The sequence below is a fragment of the Oryx dammah genome, unplaced genomic scaffold (assembly GCF_014754425.2).
Source record: "Oryx dammah isolate SB20612 unplaced genomic scaffold, SCBI_Odam_1.1 HiC_scaffold_16, whole genome shotgun sequence".
Lineage (NCBI taxonomy): Eukaryota > Metazoa > Chordata > Mammalia > Artiodactyla > Bovidae > Oryx > Oryx dammah.
Genome location: NW_024070200.1, coordinates 28,100,338 through 28,122,967, shown reverse-complemented (window position 1 = coordinate 28,122,967; position 22,630 = coordinate 28,100,338). Strand labels below are relative to the sequence as shown.

At 35.6% G+C, this 22,630-nt stretch overlaps 1 protein-coding gene across 3 annotated transcripts in view; it reads left to right on the top strand.

Moving 5' to 3' along the window:
- SCFD1 (sec1 family domain containing 1) overlaps positions 1-22,630 on the top strand; it is a 119,752-nt gene that overhangs the window by 55,740 nt on the left and 41,382 nt on the right. For all 3 annotated transcript variants that reach the window (XM_040257180.1, XM_040257179.1, XM_040257182.1), the window contains exons 12-16: positions 1,159-1,249; positions 1,854-1,927; positions 2,692-2,773; positions 14,384-14,480; positions 19,831-19,901. In XM_040257180.1, the coding sequence (XP_040113114.1) occupies positions 1,159-1,249; positions 1,854-1,927; positions 2,692-2,773; positions 14,384-14,480; positions 19,831-19,901 (415 nt within the window). The remainder of the gene's footprint in view (positions 1-1,158; positions 1,250-1,853; positions 1,928-2,691; positions 2,774-14,383; positions 14,481-19,830; positions 19,902-22,630) is intronic.

The following is a 22,630-nucleotide window of genomic DNA, read 5'->3' as shown; positions in this document are numbered from 1 at the left end:
ATGGGGTCTAACCCAGGTCTTCTGCACTTCAGGCAGATTCTTTACTGTCTGAGCTACAGGGAAGTCACTTAACTCCCTTGGCATACAGTAATCTCTCAGTAAATGCAGGCAGTGATCATTGTCTGTCAGCCCTGAGACCTAAAGGTACTAGAAATTTTAAGGATGAGCCAGAACATTTTACCTGCTCACTGCTATCTTTTGCCAACAGACTCCTCTGAATCTCAGTTAGGGCCTGCATTTGTCATGTAAAACTGGACTGTGTTCCTCACAGTCATTTCATATTTTGTCATTTCTTTGCTGATCATCAATGAAGTGTTATCAAGTATCAGAATGGAGGAATGGGGAAAAGTTTTTATTTTATTGCTTGATGAGAAGTGACCGTTTCTTCCTTAAAAGAGAGAAAGCTTCTGGCCTCCCCTAAGGCTGTAGATGAAAAATACTTATGTTAGGAACTATTTCTTGGTCAGCACATACTCATCTAGATAACATTCAGGATTAACACTGCATGACAGTTTCTACCTGAATTGCTCAATGATTGCAGATGAGTTGTATCTGAAGTCTATGGAAATTGCTCCTAAACTGAGGGGTTTAGCAGCTGTACATACTGAGAAGATATCAGGGATTGAACCAACAAAACTGGCCTGCATTCTGTTTTTACCAGTGGTGTTCTAAATATCAAATTTACAGATTTGAAAGGTTTTTTTCACAGTTACTTATATGTAATATTTTTTGATACACGTTTGTAGTTACATGGCCCCTTTGGCACTGTGGGTCGTAATACTTACTTGGTCTTTGATGTACTATGGCTTCTCTTCCTTTGTTTTTCAGTCACTTAAATATCTTTTTATTTTTTCTAATAGCTAAAGGTGAAGAAAAATTGATACAGTTAGTGAAAAGAATAGAAATAAAATTTAAATTTGTTTATATATATAAGTATTATGATATACATTTTAAAGTAGTATTTAGAATGTAAATAGATATCACAAGAAAATGTAGTTTGATTTATCCTAATGTTTTCTGCCTATGTTGTATATAAAATATATGCAAATATAAATAAGTATATTTAAAATAATCCTCATTGTATATGTTTCAAAATTCACACAAAAGTCAATCTTTTAATCTTATACTCATAATTCCTCTTCTGCAAAACTGTTTTAGTCCATTCCCAGAAGTTGCAGAATCAGTTCAGCAAGAACTAGAGTCTTACAGAGCACAGGAAGATGAGGTTAAACGACTTAAAAGCATTATGGTAAGATTCTGTTTGCTTTCTTGGAAATATAAGGGAAGCAGGAGGACATCTGGAAGGAGAAAGAGGTTAACTTTTTTCCCTTATAAAAATTCAAGACCTTCCATTGCTTTAATGACAAAAAAAAAATTGTTCTCACAAAAGATTGTTACATAAAAGATTTTTTTAAAAAAGAAACCTTAAGTTCTGAGGAGTAGAGGGAACATTAAAAAAAAGTAATACAAATTTATGATTTGAAAAAATATATGTGAGTTTATTTATGTTCCAGTGCTGCTCATTTTACTATACTTTGATCTCACTTCAAATTTCATCTCTATTTATTACTATATGTAGTGACCTTTGGCAAATCTCTGGACCTATTTCTTTATCTGAAATGCCAGATGCTTCCTTTTTAGTCATCCAACCATTCATTAGATTGGTGGTGACTAGAACTTTTCTATAACTGTCAAAAATGCAGATGCTTGCTCCTTAAGAGGGGAAGAATTATTATTCTGGGTGACCTAAATCTTACTACTGTTTATCAGTGATCCTAGGAATATATTGATGAAAATCAGTGCTTTGGCTTGGGATTTTTGAGTAGTTACTGGGACCTCTTTTTCCTTCCCAGGGACTAGAAGGTGAAGATGAAGGAGCTATAAGTATGCTTTCTGACAATACTGCTAAGCTAACATCAGCTGTTAGGTAAGTAAGCAGTATATCCTCTTTAAGTCTTTCTGTTGATATGATTTATATTGGAAGTTAAAAAATCGATAAATATTTTTCGTGATAGGGAATAGTAATAGCATATACCTCTAAGTCCAAAGAACTAAATTGTATTTTTACTGTAGTCAAGCTGACTTGAGTTACCTCCTTTATTTTTTTAATTTTTTTATTGAAGGATCACTGCTTTACAGAATTTTCTTGTTTTCTGCCAGTTACCAACATGAATCCTTTATATAGCAGATCATTTATTTCTTTTACTAGTTAGAATTGTGTAATGGGAATAATTTTGTCATTGAGATAGTATTGATGATAAGGTAAGGTGAGTTATTGTTAATTTTATCATTGCTGCTGTTACCGTGTCAGATAAAGTTTAAGCAGTATCTTTTGGGTACTTTAAATAACATCAAGGAGAGAAAGTTTCATGTTTTAGAAATACATGTAAATTTTTCCCATTAATCTGATTTTATTCTAAACCTCCACATTTTGGAATTAGAAAGTGAAATGATAAAATGATGATATTTGGGAGGCAGATTATTTTAAAATAAGCATTTCAACTGTATTAAAGTGGTAAATACTGTATATGTTCAAGGCTAGAGATTAAGTTCAGTTGATAGTTTAACATGTAATTTTGGCCTTGTTTTACTATTTCCTCAGAGGAAACACCCAGGTTTGAGTTTTATTAAAATTTATGTCATTTCGTTAGAAAATTTAACAGTTAATTTTCAATTTTTTGATACTTGTAGCTCTTTGCCAGAACTCCTTGAAAAAAAAAGACTTATTGATCTCCATACAAATGTTGCCACTGCTGTTTTAGAACATATAAAGGTAAATTTAACTTCTCCCTCCTTACAATATAACTACTAATTTTGTAGGTTTTAGACTTTTTAAGATTCTTATTCAGTATCTCATTGAGCCCTAACTGTAAGGTTGAGTTATAATTATTGAAGGCAGCATTATTACCTTCATTTTTGCACATGAGGAAACCAATCCAGGAAGGTTAGTGATTTGCCCAAGGTCACACATTCAGTAAGGAGAACTTAGCACCTGTGATATTTTTATTATGTTTCACTGCCTTAGTAATTAATGCCTCTACATGTCCTACTTTGTTAATAATACATTTGTATCTGAACATCAGTAATTCAGGTTTAGACACCCCTTTACTATAGTACTATCTGAAATATGTTGATAACATCACATAATGAAATGCAACTTGGTTCTGAACATTTTAGTTTAAGATTAGTCAGTTAGCCTTATAGCTTCTTACTATCTCTCACTATACTGTGATTTTGAAACACATGTATTGGATAATCCTGTATGTTGTTTGTCATAATTATTTTTTCTCATTACTTTATTCATAACTCCATATCAGTTTGATTTAATCCATTCATCAGTATTCTATTGTCGTTTATTCTCTGGACATGGAACTGAATTCCAGTGACAGATTGGTGATATACCAGAATGTAGTTACTACTGACCCCTGCTTTCCATTTGAGATGATACATTTGAAAAAGCAATAAAAACTAAATATACTTTCTGTCTGTCAAATGTGTTGATAACAACTTTTATTTATGGAAAAGGAGATTAAACATTTTTTTATGATTTTAAAAGTCTTAGAGCACTAGAAAGGAGCTAATATAGATAGATTTGATCATTGTAGATCATAGAATTTAAACCTGCATAATTTCTATTAAGCTGACACCTGATTTTTTTCTTTGTTCCACTTCTTGATTTTGATCTTGCTATTTTCATATACCTATAGGAATAGAAATATAATTGTGCTGTTTGTCGATGATATCTGATGATAACCTCCCTATGTTGTAGCTCTGTAAAGTGGAAAAAGGCTGCTCATTTTTTTTACCTGAGGTCATTGTCTCCAGTGACGATAATATATATAACTGGTGGAATGTAACAGAGAGCTATATTCAGTGATTTCCTTCACTCAGAAAAGACAGGCTTTCCTTACAAAGCTAATATAAAAAGTTAAATAAAACTATGTTGTATTAAACAAAGTATAAGTTCTAATTTACATCAGCTAAACTATAGTTTTGTAATCAAGATCTTCTGATCTATTAAACCAATGCTCTTTGAGTACATGCTGTGTGTTTATGACAGTTGTTAACAGTCTATGTGTTACGTTGAGATTTAAACAGTTTTGTGGACTTTTTTTGACTTTAGTTTTTTCCAGGGTTTTTGGTTTTTCTTTGGAGGGGGGCAGTTCTCACAGCTGTAAAATCAGGAAGGTGCTAAACTCAGCTCCTACTTCCAAACCGAATTGTGTAACCCAAAGTATTTAAAAACATTATCATACCAATGGAAAGTGCACATTTTCATCTTTTTCATAAAACTTTACAAACACTATCCTGCCACAAATTTATATGAATATACTCTAGATCAAAGACTATGGTTTATGGTTTGAGAAAATTCTGGATAAAGTAATTTACTCAATTGTGTTTATTAAATGGCTCTGTGGGTATTGTGTGTGTGCCTAGAGATCCCATGGTAAACAAGATGGACAAGTTCTTTCTTCTCTTGGAGCTAATCTTACATTGACAAAAAGCAAAGTAAGCAATTAGAAAGCATGGCATTTAGGTGTTATGAAAACAGCAAAATAGGGTGATAAGAGGTAATAGACAGTGGCCCAGAGGGCTGTTCTAGAGGAAGTGAAATTGCCTTTGATGAGATGATGATTGAGTTGAGACCTGAATCACCCAAAGGAGCCAGTTAGTGAAAATCTCAGGGCCACCCATTTCAGGCAGGGGGAATAAGTGCTGCAAAGGCCTTAAAGCAAGAAGAAATTTACTATTTTAGAGGACCTAGAAGATGACTAATGTACTCATAGTGAGGAGGGAAAGAGCTGATAACACTATTGGATCAAGAGAAATAAGGACTTAAGTATGATGGAAGTCATTGGAGGTTAATGCCATGATTTGATTTATGTTTCAGCTAGAAAATGGTCTGAGGAGTGTTGAGGAATGGATGAGTTCTGGAAGATGACTATTATACTTGTCTAAGTAGAGAATGGTGTTTTTTAAGGAAAAATTTACTTATAAAATTCTTTATGATGCTTATTTACAACTTTACATGAGCTATGAATCAATTTGTCCTAATGGATGCCATCTGTCTGATAAATTTTATTATGTCACCATGCCTGACCCAAAATTTCCTCTTTCAGACCTGGTTGCTTGGCTCTCTATAAAAAGAACTTGTTTCTTCCTGGATTGCTAATAAGCAGAGCATCTTATACCAAGAAACTAATTTGTCCTTCAGGGTGTTAAGTATTTTTATATAAAATAAATATAAAATATTTATATAAAATAATTTTATATGAAATAATTTTTGTGCTGTAACTCAAGGAAGACACCATTTTCCTAATAGGATCTGATATAAAGGACATTATATAAGGTCATTTACTTGCAGAGGGAAAATTTCTTATATAAGACACCATGTTCCTCGTTGGATCATTCCAGGAATCCCAATTAATACCAGAAGTTTTTTTGTTTTTTAAATCTTAGATACAGGAGCATATTTATTTTAAATATTTGCATATAAATTATAATTGTATTTATTAAGCCACATACTCTGAGTTATCCTGATATTAGAAATTCTGTTAGTATAGAAAACTTGCAGTGTTTTTTTGAGAAGAGTCCTGTTTTAATTAAAACGTCTCTTTATTTTCCTATGTCAAAGCTAGCATGTAAATTGTGTTGCTTCCAATTTTTCTCATTACTTGTAGTTATAAAATTTTTCTTATAGTTTTTTTAATTATCAAATTTCCAACTTTAAAATATTTACTTCAAAATGATACATTTATTTGTGCCATTTTTATGTTATACCATCTGCCTCTGACTATATAATGTTCAACAATAATTTTAAAAATATTTTTCTCCAATATCTCTTACTCTTTACTAGAATTTGTTGACCATCTGGGCTTCACTTCTTTGTAAACATTCGTTCACCTAAGCAGTAAATATTTATTTATTATTATTATTGTTATTGTTATTAGCAAGAACATTATGACTCTTTATGCAGAGATCTCAGAACACATCTCTTGGTGTTTGTCTTTATTGCAGTTTTGCATATTTCTTATTTTGGGATGTTTAGTTTATACCTGCTGCTTATATTTCTTTAGATCATTTTCTAAAGCAGAATACTAGAAGAAATTAATCTCTTTAGAACTCCTGGTAGTTATCCAGCAGTTGATGTTTGGCAGCACAGCAGTTTGTGACAACTTTGACAAATACTATCATGTAAATTTATTGATACTCTAAAGATTTTAGTGGCTTGAGTAGTCAACTTTGGTTTAATAGGTTAAGAGTAAATTGTGAATTGTGAAAGAACTTTCCCTGCAGCAGACAGATTCTCTAGTTGTGTCACGGGAGCCTAGTTGCTCTAAGGCGTGTGGGGTCTTAGTTCCCCACCAGAGATCTAATGTTTACCCCCACTTGTTGGTTATTAGGGAATGGATTCTGAGATTACTTAAATTTGTAGACAGATTTCAGTATACTTTAATGATTACTGTCTCAGCTGCATAGCCACCTGGAATTAATTATTCTCTAGCATCAGAAACCTAAGAAAAGGAAAAGTCACCTACATGTAAGTCAGAGTAGAAGAGAGAGAGAAATGGCATACATGCTCTTTCCCTAGAGCTCCCACCTGAGAGGAAGAGCTCTCACATCTGAATGCTCCTGACCAAGGTAGCCGGCCAAGAATAAGCGGTTAATAAGCTCTTGGGAATTATTGGTGCTGGATCTTCATTTCTGTCTTGCTGCTTCCTGTGGAGAAAGTTAAGTACTGAGTTAGGTCTAAAGACACCCTCTGATCAAGCAAACATGTACCGACTTAGCTCTATATACACTGAGCAAGACTTAGCTCTTGCTAGCAATGCTAATTTTTAACTAGAACACCTCCTTCAGGGGACTTATTCTTCTTTGGTCCAACTTCTTTATCTTTCTTAGGGGAAAATAAGCTTTCAAAATCAAGTAGAAACTGAACTGATCAGCACATCAAATTAACCAATGCCCTTTATTCCCTCGGAAACAGTGGTTGCTGACCACATTATTGCCATGCTAACATGAAACATCTTGTGTGTTTGCAAATTGAATTTTTTGTTTGTATTTGATTCCAGTCTATTTATGTCAATGGTATGAGTAGGAAAAGAGGTTTGTTTCTCTAAAACTAAGTTACCTGCCTTAGACTCAGTGAAGGTGGTGATTTAATTATTACTTAATTTAGTAGCAGTGGCAGGGGGCAGACAACAACTGTAAAACATTGAAAAATCTTGAAAGTACTAGAATTGCTTTATGTTGTAATTGTTAACATTTATAAAGTTTTGTATCTCGCTTCAAAGAAACTTGAAGTTATAGCTGATCACTTAAGTTCAGTTCAGTCGCTCAGTCGTGTCCGACTCTTTGCGACCCCATGAATCGCAGCACGCCAGGCCTCCCTGTCCATCACCAACTCCCAGAGTTCACTCAGACTCGAGTCCATCGAGTCAGTGATGCCATCCAGCCATCTCATCCTCTGTCGTCCCCTTCTCCTCCTGCCCCCAGTCCCTCCCAGCATCAGAGTCTTTTCCAATGAGTCAGCTCTTCGCATGAGGTGGCCAGAGTACTGGATCACTTGACATGTGCATTATGCAGGAAAGAAAAAAATTTCAGTCCATGAACCTCAGTGCTCAACCGTCTTGGGTCTACCTCAAAATTGACAGACAGTTATATGTTTTAGATCTTAAGTTAAATTGTAGTGTTTAAACATGGATATACAGCTAGGTCCTTTTTTATTTTTTCTTTTGGCTGAGCTGGGTCTTCATTGACGCTTGCAGACTTTATCTAGTTGTGGTATGTGGGGGGACTTCTTTCTAGTGGAGGTATATGGGTTTCTCATTGCAGTGGATTCCTTTGTTGCAGAGCATGGGCTCTAGGGCGCACAGCTTTGTAATTGTAAATCTGTGCCTCACAGATTGACCCATGGGATGTGGAATATTCCCAGAAGGGATCAGACATGTACCGACTTAGCTTTCTATATACACTGAGCAAGAGTTAGCTCTTGCTAGCAATGCTAATTTTTAACTAGAACACCTCCTTCAGGGGACTGATTCTTCTTTGGTGTCCTCTGCATTGGCAGGCAGATTCTTAAGCACTGGACCACCAGGGAAATCCCCCTTTTTTTTTCTGTGCATTAACTGACTTTGATTAACTGATCACTGCTCTCCTGATCACTATGGGGAAGAAATTGTACTGTCCTGTAAATCAGAACATTTCTCTGTCTGGATTTTGACTAATCTGTTTTAAATGATCTTTTATCCAGTACACTACTGAGTGAATGTTCATATGACCTTGCTGTCTTTTCTTCAAGGCAGGAGAAAATATATCCTATAGCAGGAAGTTTCCAATGGACAGACTGTCACTATCTTCTACCTCCTTTCATCCCAAATAAGATTAGTCATTATCAGAACTTAAAGAAGTTTGCTTTACTCCAAGTATGACCAAAGACAGCTCTTCAATGTGTGAATTGTCTTTTAGTTTCTCACACTAAGTTTCTGGAGACTTCCTCCATATCTTCAAAACACGAAGTGTGGAATTAGCTTTCTCTTTCACGTTTCCACCATCAGGTTTCATGAAGATAAAGCTTTGTCATTAGCAAGACTCAATAGATTTTGAACAAAGATTTGACTGAAAAGGATATCCGAGTGATGAATAAGTTCAACATCAACAATAGTTAGAAAAATAACAAACTAAAACCATAGTGAGATACCTCTGCATATCTATCAGAATGTCTAAAATTTAAAATATTGATCATGTCAGCCTTTGGCGAGGATGCAGAACTAAAACTCTCATATTTTGCTGGTAGCAATGTAAAATGGTGCACCCACTTTGGAAAACAGTATCTCTGTTTCTTAAAATGTTAAGCACAAATCCATCATGTGCTCTAGCCATTCTACTCCTAAGTTTACTCAAGATAAATGAAAGCAAATATGTTCATTATACATCAATATTCGTAGCAGCTTTGTCATAGCCCCAAACTGGAAATCAGTCAGATGTCTATCAACAGGCTAATTAAGTAAACAAAGTCCAGTATATCTATACAGTGGATAGTATTCAACAATTAAAAAGGTGCTACTATTAATACATACAACAGTGTGTACTTGATGAATCTCAGAGTAATTACACTGAGTGAAAGAAGCTACATACAGAAAAAAGCACATAATCTATAGTTGCGTTTATAGAAAATTCAGAAAAAGGCAGGCTAATCTATAGTCACAGAAAGTAGGACATGAAGAATGGTGTTGGAGAGTAAAAGAAGGATATTTACAATGAGAGAACTTCCTTAACTGATGTGAATGATATGTTCACTATCTGGATTGTGTATATGGTTTCATGGGTATATACTTACATTAAAACTTAACCAAATTCTGTGTTTTATATGTTATTTTACTTTGATAAAAGCGAAAAATATAATGCTTAGCGTTCACCTACTTCAGATTGTCTATAAGTAAGAAAACAGATTTTTATTAAGTCATTGAGAAAACCAAAGACTAATTTTGGTAATGTGAATTTTTGGCTTTACAGCTTAAATGACATAGAATAGCAAGAAACAGAGGATAGTTTGTGAGTGGGTAACCTGGGAGGTTTTTTTTTTTTCCAGTCTTTTCCCTTATAAGAATATGCTGTAGGTTAAACACAGAGTAGAAGCAGACTTGTGATGAACAGTCTCAGATGTTTAAAATGAAAAGAGAGGACAGATGCATTCCTTAACTTTTTTAAATAGATATCTTACATTTTATTTATTTATACCTTGACTTGTTCTACAGAATTTAAGGTCACTTACAATGTCAGCACGTAGAATAACAGAATAGAGAATAATTCATAAGCACCAGGGGTATACAAATCAGACTAGAAAGTAGAAAATCAAACATTGCCCTTATAATTCCTCAGTCCTGTGGCCCCCATTTTCCAGAGTCCTTCACAAACCTACTGGGGAACTTAGGACTAGAAGGAACCTTGGGACAGAGTTCTTAGCAGATTCCACAAGATAGTGAGGTTTCTTCTTCTTTGGTCAAATAAAGTTAGAAGTAAAATGTGCTATATCTTCCTCTTGGAGATTCATAATGCAACATAATATATGCATTTTAAAAACATTTTTAAAAAACTTAAACTCTGTTGACTTTGGAACGCTTCTAGAGATTATTTCTTAACCAACTATAAGAACTAGCACCCTGCAGAAGATATTTTGTGAAATATTCTTCATTTAATCATTGAAGGAAATAAGATATACCTCTTACCTCCAAAAAAGGTAAAATATTCCCTAGTTAATGGCAGAGTTGGAACTCATACCTGAAACTCTGTATTTTGTATTTTGTCTTGTAATTTTTTTTTGCTATGCTATCTATCATTGTTATTCTGTTTCAGTCCAGCTCAGTTTATCAAGTAAAGTCAAGAATACCTCATTTAAAGAAGAATTTTGCATTCTTTTACTTAACTTCTTCTGATAGTGCCATTTTGACTTTCTTTCCTCTGTACTTATTGATCAGCTATAATGTACAGTTCTGTAGATGGCCCTTATTTTAATCCAGTAAAAACATTCACATCTTGATTGTTATGTGAATTCACCACAAATTTACCACATGTATGTAAATTATGTGTATTACCAAAAAAATAAATATATGCTAATTGACAAATATACTTTCTTTCATAAAGCGTATAAAAGGAAGCAATAAATTTTTCTTGAGGAAAATGTAATTTTCCCTCCTCTTTATCTGTGGTGTATATGAAATCTGACCTGGATTTGAATCTCAACTCTCTACTTCTACTCTGGTAACCCTGAATAAATTTAGTGTTTCTTTGTGTCTGTTTCTTCATCTTTAAAATGGGACTAATAATTCCTAGTTTATAGTGTTGTCTGGAGAATTAAATGACGTAATCTGATTTTGTAGCTTTTAAACACTATTCTCTGATACCCTAGACTCAGTAGAGACATTTAATTGGTCACTTGTATCTATTTTATGTTTAGGGTTCTGCAGAAGATTTGGTTTGAGAAAGAGGGTCCTGAGGTTCTCTGTTTAGAAACATTTGAAAGCCATAGCTGTAAGTAAAGTGCCTTGCACATACTAGATACTGAACAGATACTAGTTCTCTTATGCAGGTTAGATCTTTACTTCATTCCTTTCCCTCCCCCATGAGGCTCCTTCCCAATCAGTATATTGAAATGCCACATGATTTTTATTTAACTCCTTTATGGAAATATAGTTCACATACCATACAATTCACCTTTTAAAGCATACAGTTTAGTGGTTTTCACTATTTTCACAGAGTTACACAACCATAATCACAAGGCAGTTTTGGAACATTATCACCTTCCAAAGAATGTCTACCCATTAGCCATCAGATTAACTTGTTTTTTAATTCTGCTTCCATTGTTCATTAGAAGTTAAAATGTGGATAAGTTAATACATCAAGAAGAGCAAAACGAGTCTGAGTGAGCCATGTTTCTTCATTTATGTAGGTATACACGTTAGATTCCATTATGGCATTTAGCATACTTAATTTTATCTATTAAATCATGAAAGCTTGATTCTCTGCATTTTTCACTTCTGGAAGTTCATTTATCTACTTTCATAACTTTTAAAGATGATTACTTGATCTGTATATGTCTTGCTCTGAGCTTAGAAATTTGACATATATTTTGCTACAAGACAGGTGCTTTGTTAGACTCCTAGGGTTAAACAATTAATTAGAAACATTCTAGGAAGTTTTTAGTTCTAGAAGGGTATGTAAACCAAAGAGAGTAATGTGGTGTAATCATTGCTGTTACAGAGAAGTGTGTGAAGTGCTGTCAGTACACACTTAAGGGCTTAATTAATTCTCCCAGTGAAGAAGGAGATTGGGAAGGAGCAGGAAAGGGAAGAAACAGAGGTTGAAGAGTTCTAGAGAAGCTGCAAAGATGCTGGACCTTGAAAAATTAGTAGAATTCACTGGGCAGGTGATGGAGGAGAAATGCATTCTAAAAAAGCTAAGAGAATAATTCAAGCCCAAGCTTGAGGATTAAAAGCATTCACTACTTTTAATGAAAAGTCAATGAGTTAATTGATGTGACTAGAGAGAACTGAACCTGGTGAATAGTGGTAAAACAGGAAAGTTGGCTGGAGCAGATTGTGAGGCCCTGAAAGTCAGCCTAACACCTTATTTTATCTCCTTCCCCCTTCCATTCTTGGCTTTATTCTACAGATAATTAGCCTTTCCCAGTCTAATATTTATGTTAACATAGGGCTTCCCTGGTGGCCTCGGTTGGTAGATAATCCGCCTGCAATGCAGGAGACCTGGGTTCGATCCCTGGGTTGGGAAGATCCCCTGGAGGAGGGCATGGCAACTCACTCCAGTATTTTTGCCTGGAGAATCCTCATGGACAGAGGAGCCTGGCAGACTGCAGTCCATGGGGTCACAAAGAGTCGGACGCAACTGAGTGACTAAGCACACACAGTTCCTACTACCGTCATTTTATTTCCCAGGAATTATATTTGGCTTTTTTCACTATTTTCCTTCCTACGTACATTCTCATGTTAGTTGTTAAGTATACGTCTCTGTTTCCATTCCCACAGTCACCACCGTGGTCACTTTCCTAGGATCTCCTTTCTATTTCTTTTGATCATTTTTGATGCTGCATTTTTCCATTCCTAGTACTTTAGCTTGTATCTATTTTGTTTATTCAAAGTAGCTTTATACGGTAATTAAAATAGTTCCTATATCAGGGAATCAAAAAAAATGTGGAGAGCCATTTGTAAAAAACAAAACCTCTATTACAAAGTTTATTAACTCTTATCTCAACTTCACTCAAGGAAATTCTCCGTGTACTGGTGTAGAATATATTGCTGAGTGAAAACAAGGGACAGCAGAGTATAGTATATTGCCTTTTGTGTCAGAAAGCAGAGGGATATTAGGATATAGATACTGTTTGCTTGTATTTGCATAGAGAAGCTGAAAAACTATAGGAGAAATAAATAGCCAAAGAAGCAGGTGGAAATGGGGTAGAAAAGGACAGGCGTGAGGACAGGTCTCAGTATATTTACCTTTTCGTGTTTTGATTTTCAGACTGAGTATTTCATCTCTTTAAAGCTCTGGCCTTGTATGCCACAGTGGAGGAGTGGGATTGAGGGGTTGATCACCTGTTGCCTCATGTATGAAATCACTGCTGAATCTGCCATTCAGACCTGTCCACTCTGATCATGCCTTGATATCCCTTTAACCAGGGCTCTCCTGGGGGCTCAGACAGTAAAGAATCCACCTGTAGTCGAGAGACCTGGTTTCAATCCCCAGAGAAGGGGATGGCTACCCACTCCAGTATTCTTGCCTGCAGAATTGTGTAGACAGAGGAGCCTGGAGAGCTGTAGTCCATGGGGTCGCAAAGAGTTGGACATGACTGAGCAACTAACACACACACACACGGACAGAGGAGCCTGGTCAGACACAACTGAGTGACTAACACACACACACACAGACACACACACACACAGACACACACACACAGACACACACACACACACACACACACACCACAAACACACCACACACACACACCACCCACACACACACACACACACACTCTTAAGTGAAATGAACTCTGTCTATCCGTGTCCCCAAATCACTTTCAGAACAACTCAGAGTTCATCACTTCCTTCTGTGTAATTGGTTAATATATATTTCATTCTATCATCTTCATTTAATGTTTATTTATATTCTGTATTTATATTTTGATTCTTTATTGGTATCTCTGCGTTCTCATTTATTTCATGAATGATTTCTACTTAGATTGGTAACATCTTCAGTAGTAAAGCATGTTCTTGTCTCTCGCATCTTATCTGAGGCATAATCTAATAGATGCTTCATGATTTTTATTTACCTTGTTAATTTCATTTGGATAATTTTAATCAACAGATTTTAAATTAGAAAAGCTGCTGTACAGAAAAGCAAAGTTTGACTACTTTTGCGTTAATTAAAGTTCACAGTATTTAGTGGGAAAATTAATGAACAGTTTAAGCCATTGAAAATAGTTAGGATAACTTTCTGTCTAGTTAGGATAAAATTATGTGGATTTACTCACCTAAGAGTAAACATAACTTGACCACTTGACGTTAGTTTGCATGAAATAGTGTTATTTGTATGGTAGTGACTATTAACACAATAATTGAGATTTGTGTGATTTTTGTCTTTGTTACCATACGACATGCAGAGTTATTGTAAATGTATAAGTCAAATATAAATGAAATAGTCTCATTTTTTACACTAAGTGTATGGTTAAAAGTAAAATAAAGTAAAAGTAAATTCTACTAGGAAATTAACATTTGTTTTTAAAATTGATCATGGAAAATAGGCACTAGTAAGCAGAGAGGTTTTTAGTATGTTTTTATTAATGTTCTCTAATCTGATACTTATATTGAAACAGGCAAGAAAACTGGATGTGTATTTTGAATATGAAGAAAAAATAATGAGCAAAACTACTCTGGATAAATCTCTTCTAGATATAATATCAGACCCTGATGGTATGTATCATAAATTTGAGGTTAATATAAGTTTTTCATCTGATGAATCCAACATTTCAATTTGAGGTAAAATTTGAATAGAATTATTGTTTTTCTCACAAGCTTTGCTATGAATGAGATAATTGAGGTATTTCCTGTTGAAAAGTTTGTAGCATAGCAGTTCCTAAATTAGAAAAATTATTTGCATTTTATTTTATTGAACTCTTCTTTGAAGGTATGCTTTACTAATATATTAGTATATAAGCACTTTTTGTATTCATTTGTTTAAAGTGATATATTTGAAGCTCAATTTCTGCTGGCTCCAGCAAGATCTGAAGGTAAAACATTCAAACCAAGCATGACACACATTCTAATTTGGTTTAACCCTATAGAGCTTCCTAAAAAGATTTGTCAGTATCTAAAACTGAATTCTGTTTTAAATACTTTGGCAGTTCACTTTTAAACTCTGTTGACAATCCCTTTATATTTATCTAAATATATGTTTGTTAGATTTTCTTTAAACAAGATATAACTATTTGTACTTATAATATATAATCTAATTACTGTGTTCAATTACAATGATCATAAAGTCTGCGTAGAGTTTTAGCCTCTAAAATTCTCTAAACTTTAGAGACTTGATAAGTTCAGAAGAGTTTTCAATTCAGATCTCAGCTCTTTTCAAAAATGAATAAAAATAATATAAGCTATTAAGCTTCTATTTTACATACAAGTTCTTCAGCTGATAATGGTTTTTGAGTTATTATTTTGGTTATGACTTTTAGATTTTATATCAAATTGAAAGGTAATAAACAATTTTTTTGAAATGTTTGTAATTAAAAGATTCTATTCATAAAAATTTCTGAGAATCTCTAGTATTGCTCACACTTATAAAAAGCTAGATTTGTGGGGAGAACATAACATTTTGAAGGTATGTGTACTTTACAGTGAAAAAATATGTAACATATATCTAAGTCCATCACTTCAGAACTATTTCTTGTTATTTACAATCAGTTTTGAGTCAAGTTTAAGCAAAAAATATGCTGATTAAAAAAACAATCAGAACCTTTTTCATTTCCCTTACTTTCTCAAACCAGTTCATTTTTAAAGACATTAAGTAGAGCAGAGCAAGGTAGACATTCATGCACAGTGGCAGTCTATATCACTTTTGTTCTTTTAGTCACTAAGTCATGTTCAAGTCTTGTGACACCATGGACTGTAGCCCTCCAGGTTCCTCTGTCCTTAGGATTTCCTAGGCAAGAATATTAGAGTGGGTTGTTCTTTCCTTCTCCAAGTACCGCTTTAGTCCAGGATAAGATGTCAGAACCCAAGCAGAATGAGAAGGCATCTACAAATCAGGTAGAGGGATGGCTGGTAATCTAACTTGAGGTATTAGAGTCCCAAGTGAGGTGAGCAGGATGTCCACATGTGGGAGCAGCTTAGTCCTGGAGTCTGGGGGCCCTGTCAGATTAAGAAGGGTGACCCTGCACAGGACAAAGCAGGCATTGGCTCAGATGGGGTGAGAAGTACAGCCAGGCATGTGTGTGTCCATTGCAGGGAGTCGGAGCCAGCCTGGAGTGAGATGACATCCATGCAGGCAAGCAGACAGTAGCAGAGTTAGGGTATTTGTCACATACAGGGTACTGGTTAAATAAGTAAGTATATCAGATAATATAATGGGAGCAAGGCTTCCCATTGTCAGAGATGAAAGTTACAAATATTAAAAGGAAGAAAACTAGAATGAAACCTGTAATATTGGAATTGGAGGTGCCAATGTGGACTTGGTATTTTCACTAAATACTTGTCAAATACGAAGTAACTATAGGTTTTCTGTGTGTGTGTACTCAAATATATGCATTCCCTAGTTCTGCCACTTGAGCAGAATGAGGAGCAACAATTCTCCAGTAGTAAAACTTTTAGCTTCGGTATTCCACTTTCCACTAGGACTCATTGGCGAAATAAATGGTTGATTCTAGGAAGAGGAAGTACAAAATAAGCCTGAAACATTGTGTTGTATCAGAAAGCAAGGAAAGTACTCAAAACATGATGGAATGTATCAAAAAGAACCCAAAGTCAGCTTGAAGAGGCCCCCAATGGCCAGATCATGACAGTACCAAAAGAAATAATGATGATAACAGATTATAACATACTGAATGAAATAGGAAGCCATGAGTCCATGCAGATATGATTAATGAATTAAATAGAAATTTTCCAGATTATTTACACAGTTTCAAAGTACCTCCCTACAAAACACTTATTACTTACAGAGGAAGAAAAATAACTTGACAGAGGAGAAGCCTGATAAGATGCCTCGTTAGCTAATCACATTGAACATTAGCAGTAATGAGGCATACTGAAATAGTGTACCACCCGAAAGATTCAGTATAAAAACACAGCATCACTTTTGTTGTATTCCTGTCAAAGATGTACAGCCTGAATCTAATCATGAGGAAATTCAGTCGAAAATTAGTTACTGTATTTGGAGAATGTCCTTAACATTTGGGAATGGTGGGAAAGCAGTTCAACACCTTACTCTCAAATTTTCCAGGGAGAAAAAAGCTCTCTGAATTATACTTAAAACTGTTCTCTGAAGTATCAAATTATTCAGTGAGGAAACTCTGCCTCTAAAATAGCAGTTTCAGTAGAAACTTGGATGTGACCAGAGGATCCAGCCTTTAGCTGCTAGCTCCAGACTCTGGAGTACTCACAGTTGTAAAGGATACATTTTTCCAATTTCCATTTAGCTCCTCTGTGACTAATGTCATCATAAGCATTGCATGCCCTCCAATTCTTAGCATTCTATGACTTAAAAACTTTAGCAGAGGCTTTAGGACATTGACCCTGTTAGAATTATAAATATGTTTCTCCTTGTCGAAGAGTGGGAACTGTTCCTTCTCTAAGCAGAATAAGCACCCACTCTTAGAAAAGGGGGAAATACCAATAACCTCAGATATGCAGATGACACCATCCTTATGGCAAAAAGTGAAGAACTAAAAACCCTCTTGATGAAAGTAAAAGAGGAAAGTGAAGAAGTTGGCTTAAAGCTCAACATGCAGAAAATGAAGATCATGGCATCTGGTCCCATCACTTCATGGCAAATAGATGGGGAAACAGTGTCAGACTTTATTTTTGGGGGCTCCCAAATCACTGCAGATGGCTACTGCAGCCATGAAATTAAAAGACACTTACTCCTTGGAAGGAAAGTTATGACCAACCTAGACAGCATATTAAAAAGAGACATTATTTTGCCAGCAAAGGTCTGTCTAGTCAAGGCTATGGTTTTTCCAGTGGTCATGTATGGATGTGAGAGTTGGACTGTGAAGAAAGCTGAGTGCCGAAGAATTGATGCTTTTGAACTGTGGTGTTGGAGAAGACTCTTGAGAGTCCCTTGGACTGCAAGGAGGTCCAACCAGTCCATCCTAAAGGAGATCAGTTCTGAGTGTTCATTGGAAAGACTGATGTTGAAGCTGAAACTCCAGTACTTTGGCCACCTCATGCGAAGAGCTGACTCATTTGAAAAGACTCTGATGCTGGAAAAGATTGAGGGCAGGAGGAGAAGGGTACAACAGAGGATGAGATGGCTGGATGGCATCACCAACTCGATGGACACGGGTTTCGATAGACTCCGGGAGTTAGTGATGGACAGGGAGGCCTGGCGTGCTGCGGTTCATGGGGTCGCAAAGAGTCGGACACAACTGAGCGACTGAACTGAACTTAGGAAAGGCCATGGTATATGCTGAGTATATTAAAAGCAACAGCAGGGACCCACATGTCCCTAAAACTCTGAGAGAGGGAAACCTTTCTCTCATATCTTAGGAGCCCTTACCCCAAGAGACTACAGCAAGCCTCATTCATCTTTCTTTCTTTGTCCTCTAACTGCTTTGTCATAGTTGCAGGAAATGGAACAGGGTAACTAAAGCCAAAGCTTTCTGGCTGGAGCACCAAAAAGGGAAGGCCACGGAAACTGGAAAGTACCAGGGAGGTTACAGAAGGAAGGAAGGAGCTCAGGAAAGCAACCCCATAAAGTTGTTAATGAATTCCTGGGCTCACCTCTGAGTTGTTCATGCCTAAATCTGATCCTACACAGCAGTTCCAAGGATTGAAAGGTGAAGGACAAGATGACCTCCAAATTCCTATACTGGCTCCTGGGCAGTGGGACAGAGCCGAGTAGCACTGCAGACGTTTTGAAAATAGAGTCCATGATAGAACCACAACTCACAGAGGCTGGTAGGAACTTTGGCCTGAGCCCAGACAGGCTAAATTACCTGTTAAAACAAAAATACCAGCTTTCTCCTAGGATTTAAACAAGACCCTTCATCCTGTAACCTACTTCAGAATGTTTAAAATACAATATCTATTTGTAAATATAAGAACTTAGGAGAGCCTGTCTTTCATCTTTATTACCAAGTCTTCGTCATATTTAGGGAGTAGGATAATTTGAAGATAAATCAACGGGTCATCAGTCAGTATGTTTTGAAAAAATTATTCTTGTTTTTATTCTATAGTGAAGTATAACAATTCTGAGTTCTTACATGTTGGGATACACTTTGAAGTGAGAATGCATATTGGTATTTGTTGAATAGTGAAACTGAGTTACCCATGAGAACTGTCTTATCACTTTGGACCAGAGCATACCTAGTAACTGAGGGGAGAATAAAGATTCTCTGGACAGTCTCTGGCTTTGGATAATAGAAGTAGCTCAGAATACTCACTGAAAGCAAGAAATTTCTCTGAAATCTTTTATTTTTGTCCTAAAATTGCAGGCAAATATAATCTGCATAATACAGTGGTATATTATACTATAGACATATATATATGGTTTTTCCAAATCTTCATAGACCTTTCAAAAGGAGGAGAAATGTATATTTATCTAGTGGCTGCAATCTCAGAAGTATGACCTTGGGCTCAGTTAGATGATTTTAGCCAGCAAGGTTTCATAAACTAGTGCCTGGTGGGGGGAGCAGGCAACTGGTTTCCTAGGATAGTCCCATTTTTATACCAAGTTGTCCTTACATAAGTATTATTTAGCATCCCCCTTTTCATTTCAAAAGGGTATTGTTTTAGAATTATATGATTATCCTACCTATACCATTTTTTTTCTTTTTGAGTTTATATCTGAAAAATTAATGTCAACATTATAGGCAGTTTGTAAGATGGACTGCAGATGGTAATCCTGTAATCTTGTAGTATTTCATCTTTTTCCATATCTGTATTTTACATGGTTGTAATTTAGTGCCTATAATGTTAAATCATTTGAATCAAGAAGCTTATTTTGTCACATTTATGTATGCCTTGAGTTTATAGTCTTGACTATAATACATAACAACTGGAATTATGAAAGTCTTTTTTTCCCTCATCTGTTTCCCCTTTGTAGCAGGAACTCCAGAAGATAAAATGAGGCTGTTTCTTATCTATTACATAAGTGCACAGCAAGCACCTTCTGAGGTATGTCCTCTGTATTCAGTTATTGGGAGGAAAGGGGGATACTCACTCGCTTCAAAAACAGAAGTAAAAACCACTATGGCCAAATGATCATTTCATTCCTACCTTTAAAAGAAAAACAGTTTCTGAAGGCTAGTTCTATTTACTGCTAAATTTTATAGCAGTATTTGTCACCAAGAGAACGATTTACTTATGAAATATCTCACCACTTTTAAGTTGTTTGAACATGAACAGAATTCAGATGGCCAAAATTCTTATTTCTGGAAATAACTATTCTAAACTAAGTTAACCAAGTTTGCTCTCCTTTTTTTCAAAGATTGAGCTTACCATTTCTCATGATGTGATGATCCTAGAAGTTCCATTTCTTTAAGCTGTAGCCACTAATACTTACAAGAAATTAAGCTTTAACCGAAAAGTTTGGTAATATTTTGCAGTTGTTTAAAACTAATGTCCTTTATAAAATACAAAGAAGTCACTTGGAGGAAAATAACAAGTTCCAAAAGTTATATAAATACTGTAATTTCATAAGATTAAACTTCAGATTCACATCTGTCATATGATTCACATAAAAATAGCATTGAAATTTTGTACTAAAGTAAAAAAAAGCTACTTTTATATTAGAATAAATTTCTAAGAATGATTGGAAAATGATCAGTTTTCCTTTCTAGATTTTTTTTTCCCCTCAGTGGAAGAGTAGATTGTGGGATATTTTGTTGTTTTCTTTTTCTTTAATAAGCCATCAACTGCTTTTGAGGGAAAAAAATTTTTTTAAGTGTGCAGAGGTAATTGACTTACTCTGAAGGAAGCAGTGATTTTTGTATTATTGCTGCATTGGAGACCTGTTAACTCTCTCTGATATTAACTTGTATAGTTTTACTAGATGAGCAACTAGCATAAGGACCTTGGGAAAGACACCTAGAATGATAACAGCTGTTGCAAACTGCTTTCCTTTACTGATAGCAATTATTTTTCTGATGTCTGGTAGATTGTGAGGCTTCTTTTTGTTTGACATGTTAAAACAGGAAAGTAAACCAGTATTTGCTTTAGGTCAATTCTGCTTTATCCTAGGAATATGTCTCTTGACTTTTAATTTAGTTAGAAAGTTCAGTAGTCCCCCCTTATCCAAGGGAGATATAATCCAAGACCCCCATTGGATGCCTGAAACCATGAATAGTACCAAATGCCCCCTCAACCATATATACTGTTTTTTCCTATACATACATACTGATGATAAAAGTTTAATTTATAATTTAGACACAGAGATTAACAAAAATGGCTAATCAAATAGAATAATTATCACAATATACCATAATAAAAAGTTATATGAATGTGGACTCTCTCAAAATACAGTTATATTCATCCTTCTCATGTTGATGATGTCAGCTGATCAAATGCCTGTGTGATGAGATGAAATGAGGTGACTGACGTAGGCATTGAGATACAGCATTAGACTACTATGGGCCTTCTGACGTGAAGGAGAAGCATCTGCTTCAGGTGATCCTGTGTCATCAAGCCATGACGATGCTGATGGTTAGATGTCAGGAGCAGAGGATGGCACTGGTTGGGGCAGGCCTGAGCAGGACAGCGTAAGATATCATCGTGCTTTTCCAAACGGGCACAATTTAAGACTCGTGAATTGTTTGTTTCTGGGAATTTCCATTTAGTATTTTCAGACCTTAGTTGACCACAGGAGCTGGAACCTGGAAGGCAAAACCGCTGATGAGGGGTGACTACAAAATAGGTTTCTTTCTAGAAAGATCTCTGCCATTAATGGGGGTGTACCTATAGCTTAAGGGATTCTAAAAACCTATTTATAATATTTTCTTAGGAATATATGAAAGTGAAAATTGCTCAGTTGTGTCCAGCTCTTTTGCCTGTATAGTCCATGGACTTCTCCAGGCCAGAATACAGGGGATCCTTTTCCTATTCCTTTTCCAGCAGATCTTCCTGACCCATCAAACCAATGTCTCCTGCATTTCAGGCAGATTCTTTACCAGCTGGGCTATCAGGGAAGCCCAGGAATATATGATTTTATTTATTTTTGGTAAGAATTATTTCTTTTTATAAGTAATCATTAAGAGGCTTGGGGCAAATTTTGACTATTGATGTCAGATTGAAACTGTTGGTTGCTCACTTGTGTCTGATTGCAACCTCATGGACTGTAAGCCACCAGGCTCCTCTGTCCATGGAATTCTCTAGGCAGGAATACTGGAGTGGGTAGCCATTCCCATCTCCAGGGATGCTTCCCAACCCAGGGATCGAACCCAGGTCTCCTGCATTGCATGCAGATTCTTGACCATCTGAGCCACCAGGGAAGCTCACTGTCAGATTAATAGCTCCCAGAATATGAAGCCGCTCTGATTGATGGTGAGCTTAAAAGTTTCTTTTTCTTAGAAAAGTTTTATAATGGAGTTGCTGTGATAGCTCCCGTGACATAAATTCAACTGGACTTTACTCTTTAGGAAATAAAAGACTAAGAAAGAGAACTATTTAACTATTAAAAAGTGTAGGTCACATGCTGTTCAGTTAATAACTTTGGACATTTACAGTGAATATGAGATGGGACCACCTGAATCTGCAGTGATTCCCCTAAGTCAGTGTCACTCCCTTCATGTTTCCAGTTTTGAAATATTCTTGATCAATCCAGATCTTTCATTTAATGCTTATTCCAAGGACAAACAATCTATGTCCACAGCGGAGGAAAAACTGACTCTGTTGGGCTTGCTGAGGGA